Genomic DNA, 7,500 nt, shown 5'->3' with positions numbered 1-7,500 from the left:
CACACACACACACACACACAGACTCTCTCACACACACACACACACACAGACTCTCACACACACACACACACACACACACACACACACAGACTCTCACACACACTCACACACACACACACACTCCGCGGTGACGACTGACGGTGCAGCGGACCTGAAACGAGCAGTGTGTTTGTACATGTGTGTGTTCTGTCGTCCTCTCCGGTCTCTGCCAACACAATCTGCCTCTCAGCCCCAAGGCTGACAAACTGCCCCGGGCCTCCGCACACCGGCCACACACACACACACACACACACACACACACACACACACACAAACACACACACACACACACACAAGCAGGTCCCGGTGTAACATCTGGCTCGGCCATGTTTGCCCAGGGATGGGCGCCTGTGGCCGAAGCTCTGGCCGATGTCGTGCCAGCTCTGTTGTTATTCTCCTCATAATGCCCATTCATCATCTGCTGTCATGACAACACACACATGATCAGGTGTGCGTTGTTCAGATGTGGACACACCTGAGACCAGTTCAGTCCACAAAGATTAAAACAAATGAATTTAGTTCAACCTCGTCCGACTCAAACCAAACGAACGACCGACAGCTCCGTGTTCTCACCTGAAGGCGTCCGACTCGGCGTCGTGGCCGTTGTCGTGTGTGTAACACACTCGGTGCGCGGCGACGTCCAGCTGCGTGAAGCTGCCCAGCGGGACCCCGGGCCGCCGGACGGCGTGGACGAGGCCGTGTCGAGGCGGGACCGTCACGGTGAAGACCAGCTCCTCGGGACGAGCCGCGGCGTCCGACGCCAGCAGGATGTCGGTGGTCAGGACGACCCGCTGCCCCTCCCTCAGGTGCACCGCCGTGCTCAGCAGCACGATGTCACCTGGGAGGCCAGGGGGCAAAAGGTCAAAAGGTCACAGTGTCAGCGCCAAGAGGAAAACCCCTGAAGGGATGCAGCCGCAAGGATGTCGTTTTCTAAATAAATGTGGGAAGTTTATTTTGATCGATTTTTAAAATCTGTCATTCGGGACTTTTTTGCCTCTTGGTTTTATTTGGGTGTTTTTTTGTTTGTTTTTTTCAGATTTTTGTGTCGTTGCATTTCAACAATAAAAGTCAAAAAGTCGAAAATAAAGCTGAAATTATGAGAAAAGAAATCTAATGTTGAGAATAAAATCAGAGGAAGATCAGAATCTCTTCAAAGTCCAAACACAGATTCTCTTTTTTTAATTAAAAGACGAACTTCATTCTTAAATTTAGAAATCTTATTTTTTCATTAAAAAAATTAAACAAAACACAATTTTAATTTTGGTTTAATCATTTTAATCATCAGTTTTAATCTTCTCATCATTTTCAACAAGAGAGAAAAAAACCTTGGTCATTGTAAAGTGCAACAGGAAACTTGTTTCTCTGCCTGAAGAGACAAGACGAACTTCTGATCCAGCGTCTTCTGTTCTTGTTCTGACGGAGACGTGAGAATAAAAGACTAAAAGTCTCCGGATGTGAAGTGAAACAAACACTGAGACCAACAGAACTACTTTAAGGAGGAGGAGGAGGAGGAGGAGGAGGAGGAGGAGGACCCAGAGGAGACGGGCCAACGCCCCTCCACAGCTGCTCCATCTCTCCGCCGTTAATTATTCACCGGCTGAGGACGTTTGTCCGTTTCTCACCTCGGCTCCTCCAGGAACCGAAGGGCCCGGAGCCAGAAGGGCCGAGGCCTCGCGGCTCCGTGTTCACCCGACTGGCAAAGCTGGCACAGCGAGCCGGGAGGAGGCGGAGCCTCAATAATGTATGACCCCCGGCCGGCCAGCGGGACCTCGGAGGGCGGAGGTGTGTGACGGTGTTTGCACACGGACATTTGTTTGTGTGCAAAGACATTTTTGTTGGTGTGTGAAATTTAAACCATCAGGTTTTTAATATTTGACAATTTTTCCATCTAAACTAAGATGGACAACATTAGCATGTTAGCATTTAGCTCAGAGCTCCACAGAGTTTCAGCTCATGTGAAAGATGGATGAATATTTCTTTGGGTTCAAACTGATCAGTTAGATTCTTATGAGTGAGGGAGCAGTGTGAGTTGACCCCTGCCCCCAGTCTGACCTCTGACCTTTCTGCACAGTGCGGACGGACACGAAGAAGCTCTGAGCAGGAGACTCGTTGTCCAGGTCGCTGAGGGTGAAGCGGAAGCTGTCGTGACCCTTGAAGGCGGCGGCCGAGTCGGCGGCGTGTTTGTACCACAGGCGGTTCATCTCCACGTCGTCCTGAGTGAAGTTGCGACCGGCCGACAGCTCGGTCCAACCCGACTCCGTCTGCAGGGCGAGTCGCACGGGTCAGAACCGATCGCACGATCACACAGCCTGATCTGAACAGAACCGGTCGGCTCCTCACCTTCAGCTGCAGGTTCCCAAACCGCGGCGCAGCGTTGATGAAGTAGAACACCTGGTTGGGGGGCGTGTCCACGTCCTCGGCCTCCAGAGACACGCTGGAAATCACCCTGCGCTCACCGGAGTCCACCTCCAACCCAGCGTTCCTGGAAACACCAACGAAGAAGAGGCTGATTATAATACGTTCACTGTGCATTTAGAAGCATGGGAGTGAGGTTTAGATTAGACCAATCACGAGTCAGTGTTCAGCTGTCAATCATGACGTCTCTGCCTCAGTTTTTATATCATCAAACGACAAATGAGAAGCAAAGTGATCTGAAAAATGAACACGGTAATGACAGAAACATGTCCCATCTGCTAACATGGAGGGGGCGTGGCCTATAACCTATACTGCAGCCAGACACCAGGGGGCGATCATGAGGATTAGAGTGCAGTGTTCCCTCTCTTTTACCTCTGTGTTTGGTCTCTACCTACCTCCTGAATACACGATCATTTTGGAAACTGTATGACAGCTGTGTAAAAAAGTTGGATACGAGCCGGAATGTTCTGAATGATCTGAACGTTTTGATGTTTGAACGAGTCTCTCGGTTGGAAAAGGTGGAAGGACAAGAGGGTCCCAACAATTTGTCTTTAATTACAGGATTGGAATTGTTTCTCCAGATCTGGGAACGACAGACAAAGTCCTAATAAACCAGAATGATTCTTTCAATGTGTTTCAGATGAGAGGAACAGTTTGATGTGACGAACACAAGCTGCAGATACTTTTACTGACGAAGTTGAAAGTTTGAGTGGGAGCAGGTTTTTCCAGAGATCGTGGAGATCCTGGGTGGGTGGTGTTGGGGGGAGGGAGGGGTCGGGACATCAGGAACCGTCTGGCTGCTTCCTCACTCGGAACTAAAATCCACGCAGGACGGGAGGAGCCGCCACGTCCGTCCTGCAGGAAACGCAACAACAAGGAGGCCGGCATCTGCCAAGTCTCCATGTTACTTCTGCATCGACGACTTTACAGCATCAGCTCGGCCACGCACACGACCGCTGGTCGGGGGACAGCGAGGAGGAGGAGGAGGAGGAGGGGGAGGAGGAGGAGGAGGATGAGGAGGAGGAGGAGGATGAGGTGGAGGAGGAAGATGAGGAGGAGGATGAGGAGGAGGATGAGGAGGAGGAGGTGGAGGAGGAGGATGAGGAGGAGGATGAGGAGGAGGAGGATGAGGAGGAGGAGGAGGTGGAGGAGGAGGATGAGGAGGAGGATGAGGAGGAGGAGGAGGAGGAAGAGGAGGAGGAGGAGGAGGAGGAGGAGGATGAGGAAGATGAGGAGGAGGATGAGGAGGAGGAGGAGGAGGAGGAGGAGGAGGATGAGGAGGAGGAGGAGGAGGAGGAGGAGGAAGATGAGGAGGAGGATGAGGAGGAGGAGGAGGAGGAGGAGGAGGAGGAGGATGAGGAGGAGGAGGTGGAGGAAGAGGAGGAGGAGATGGAGGAGGAGGAAGAGGAGGAAGAGGAGGAGGAGGATGAGGAGGTGGAGGAGGAGGAGGAGGAAGAGGATGAGGAGGAGGTGGAGGAGGAAGAGGATGAGGAGGTGGAGGAGGAGGAAGAGGATGAGGAAGAGGTGGAGGAGGATGAGGAGGTGGAGGTGGAGGAGGAGGAAGAGGAGGAGGAGGGGGAAGAGGAGGAGGAGGAGGAAGAGGAGGAGGAGGTGGAGGAGGAGGAAGAGGATGAGGAGGAGGGGGAAGAGGAGGTGGAGGAGAAGGAGGAGGAAGAGGAGGAGGTGGAGGTGGAGGAGGAGGAGGAAGAGGAGGAGGATGAGGAGGAGGTGGAGGTGGAGGAGGAGGAGGAGGAGGTGGAGGAGGAGGAGGAGGAGGAGGAGGAAGAGGAGGAGGTGGAAGTGGAGGTGGAGGAGGAGGAGGAGGAGGAAGAGGAGGAGGTGGAGGAGGAGGAGGAAGAGGAGGAGGTGGAAGAGGAGGAGGTGGAGGTGGAGGAGGAGGAGGAGGAGGAAGAGGAGGAGGTGGAGGAGGAGGAGGAGGAGGATTAGAGAAGAGGAGGATGAGGAAGAGGAGGAGGATGAGGAAGAGGAAGAGGAGGAGGTGGAGGAGTGGAGGAGGAGGAGAAGGAGGAGGAAGAGGAGGAGGAGGTGGAGGAGGATGAAGAAGAGGAGGAGGATGAGGAGGAGGAGGAAGAGGAGGAGGAAGAGGAGGAGGTGGAGGAGTAAGAGGTGGAGGAGGATGAGGAAGAGGAGGATGAGGAAGAGGAGGAGGAGGAAGAGGAGGAGGAAGAGGAGGAGATGATGGAGGAGGAGGAGGAGGAGTGCAAGACCCAGTCATGGATGCAAATTCCCAATCACTCGTTCAAATTAAAATATTATGGTGGGTGTTTGTGGGTCAACACTGACAGTGTGTAGATTCTATCAGGGAGTACAAGAAATTCCGATACTGATAAATCAGCCAATAAATAAATGAAAGGGTTAGACCATGAAAGTTTATTATAAATAACTATATAAGTGCAAAAACAAGCAAATATATAGAATTAAGAAGAGAAACATAATTCTTTTAAATTAGAAATTTCAAATAAAAGCACATCTGCTCTGCATTGATATTTTCATATCCACGAGCAGAAACACAGATATCGACTAATTTAAAACGTTTTTTCCTAAAACATCTGCTCAGTGTATTTTTAAAACCAGACAGTGGCGTGGATGAATCCACAGTGAACATCTATTGTCGTCTGTTTATAGAAGTGATAGAAATGATCTGTGTTATTATCTGAAAGAAAAAAATAGTTTCTTTGCTCATTCATGTGAACAATCACTTTATATCAATAATAAAAAATACTGGTTATGAACTTTAAACTTCACAAACCTCCAGTGACCCCAAAACCTTAAAAATCATATTAATAAACGTGACACTCTAACTTCTCATATAATCTATATATATATATGTGTGTGTGTGAGTGTGTGTGTGTGTGTGTGTGTGTGTGTGTGTGTGTGTGTGTGTGTGTGTGTGTGTGTGTGTGTGTGTGTGTGTGTGTATGTACTTGAGCAGTCGTGGCTTCTCGTCGTTGACCGGCAGCACGGTGATCTGAGCCGTCCCCCGAACTGTGTGGACGCCATCTGTCAGCTGCAGAGCCACAACGTCCTCCAGGGTTTCTGTGTCATCATGCATGTACATGATCTTCATGCCTGCAGAGGGAGGAGGAGGAGGATGAAGAGGAGGAGGAGGAGGAGGAGGAGGAGGAGGAAGAGGATGAAGAGGATGAAGAGGAGGAAGAGGAGGAAGAGGATGAAGAGGAGGAAGAGGAGGAAGAGGAGGAGGAAGAGGAGGAGGAGGAGGATGAAGAGAAGGAGGAGGAGGAGGAGGATGAAGAGAAGGAGGAGGAGGAGGAGGAGGAGGAGGAAGAGGAGGAGGAAGAGGATGAAGAGGAAGAGGAGGAGGAAGAGGAGGAGGATGAAGAGAAGGAGGAGGAGGAGGAGGATGAAGAGAAGGAGGAGGAGGAGGAGGAGGAGGAGGAAGAGGAGGAGGAAGAGGATGAAGAGGAAGAGGAGGAGGAAGAGGAGGAGGATGAAGAGGAGGAGGAAGAGGAGGAGGATGAAGAGAAGGAGGAGGAGGAGGAGGAGGAGGAGGAGGAAGAGGAGGAAGAGGAGGAGGAAGAGGATGAAGAGGAAGAGGAGGAGGAAGAGGAGGAGGATGAAGAGAAGGAGGAGGAGGAGGAGGTTGAGGAGGAGGAGGAGGAAGAGGAGGAAGAGGAAGAGGAGGAGGAGGAAGAGGAGGAAGATGAGGAGGAGGAGGAGGAGATGGAGGAGGAAGAGGATGAAGAGGAAGAGGAGGAGGAGGAGGAGGAGGAGGAAGAGGAAGAAGAGGAGGAAGAGGAGGAGGAAGATGAGGAGGAGAGGAAAATAAAGGGAGAGAAATAAATTTGTAGTTTTAATTTCGGTGCAGAATTAATTTTAGATGAATGTCGTCAAGAATCACGATTATCAGTCCATTTTTTTGTGTTCTAGTATTTATAAAAGGATCCTGAACATTCCTTTAGTATTTTGTGAATAAAGAGAAAATATTGTGAATAAAGTCAAATTAAAAATAGTTTTTTTTAAAGTCAATCTAATAGGAGAACGATTTTAGTAAAATTAAAAATAAAATAAAACTGTCCAGAATAAAGCGGAAATTTTGAGAAGTCGGAGGAAGATCGTTTTCAGCAGAACTCCTTCAAAGTCCAAACACTGATCTCACTGATTTCCTTTGATATTTTCCTAAATGTTCCACTTTATTCTTGAATTTTCAATTTAATCCCGACATTTCGACTTAAAGCCCCAATGTGAAATTTTTGTAATTTTCTGGCTCCATCTGGTGGTAAAGTTGCAAACTACAACCATCTGAGCGACCGACAGGGGACACTTTATTGTGTTGCACCGCTGATTCCGTTTCCTGATTCCGTCAGCGACGTGTTCTGGACGTTTAGTTCAACAAGTATTCAACACGACGTAGAAACATGGAGACTCACACGGAGGCTCCACCTCATGGAACTAGATTTAACTCATATTTTCAATTTCTGTGAACAAGTTCTTCTAAATATTACACACTGTAGCTTTAATTCTCGAAATACAAAATGGAGAAAAAATCTTCCTCTTCTCATTTTCTTCCTTCTTCCTGGTCCTGAGACTCTCCTCAATAAAAATGTCCGTCCATACAAAGTGTTTTTAAAGAAATTTTTAAAGAAACAAATCAGGTCAATTCAATTCCCGGTTGTTTTTTGTAACGTGGAGAATCGTCCGAGTGATTTTCACAGAATGTTTCTATTGGCTGCCGGTGGTCAGGTGCGCTCTCACCTTGTCGCAGCTCCTGCAGAGTGAACGAGGCGACGGTGAGGCTCTGCCGCAGGACGCCGCCCATCTCCGTGTAGCGACTCTTCTCGCCGCCGTAGATGCCGTTGATGAGGCGTCCGTGAGCCGGCGGCTGCAGCACCGTGAAGGTCAGCAGGTCCGGAGGGGCGTCCAGGTCCAGACCGTTCAGTAGGGGCGGAGTCAGCTCCCTGATCCCGCCCTCCTTCACCTGCAGGAGGACAAGCAGGAGCTGAACAACTGTGCCATGACGCCACCAGGAGGTCGCGGTGTTTACTACACACCAGAAAACCTTGGTAC

The 7,500-nt window shown here is 49.9% G+C and overlaps 1 protein-coding gene across 5 annotated transcripts in view; it reads right to left on the bottom strand.

Annotated features, from left to right (window-relative positions):
* The window catches only part of frem1b (Fras1 related extracellular matrix 1b), a 34,111-nt gene that overhangs the window by 7,226 nt on the left and 19,385 nt on the right, over positions 1 to 7,500 (bottom strand). For all 5 annotated transcript variants that reach the window (XM_047336827.1, XM_047336825.1, XM_047336826.1 and 2 more), the window contains 5 exons: positions 7,189 to 7,411; positions 5,400 to 5,544; positions 2,380 to 2,521; positions 2,099 to 2,300; positions 613 to 877 (listed from right to left, as the gene is read on the bottom strand). In XM_047336827.1, coding sequence (XP_047192783.1) covers positions 613 to 877; positions 2,099 to 2,300; positions 2,380 to 2,521; positions 5,400 to 5,544; positions 7,189 to 7,411 — 977 coding nt within the window. The remainder of the gene's footprint in view (positions 1 to 612; positions 878 to 2,098; positions 2,301 to 2,379; positions 2,522 to 5,399; positions 5,545 to 7,188; positions 7,412 to 7,500) is intronic.

The sequence above is a fragment of the Scophthalmus maximus genome, chromosome 13, assembly GCF_022379125.1.
Source record: "Scophthalmus maximus strain ysfricsl-2021 chromosome 13, ASM2237912v1, whole genome shotgun sequence".
NCBI lineage: Eukaryota > Metazoa > Chordata > Actinopteri > Pleuronectiformes > Scophthalmidae > Scophthalmus > Scophthalmus maximus.
The sequence above is the reverse complement of the archived record's forward strand: the minus strand, read 5'-3'. Positions and strand labels throughout refer to the sequence as shown.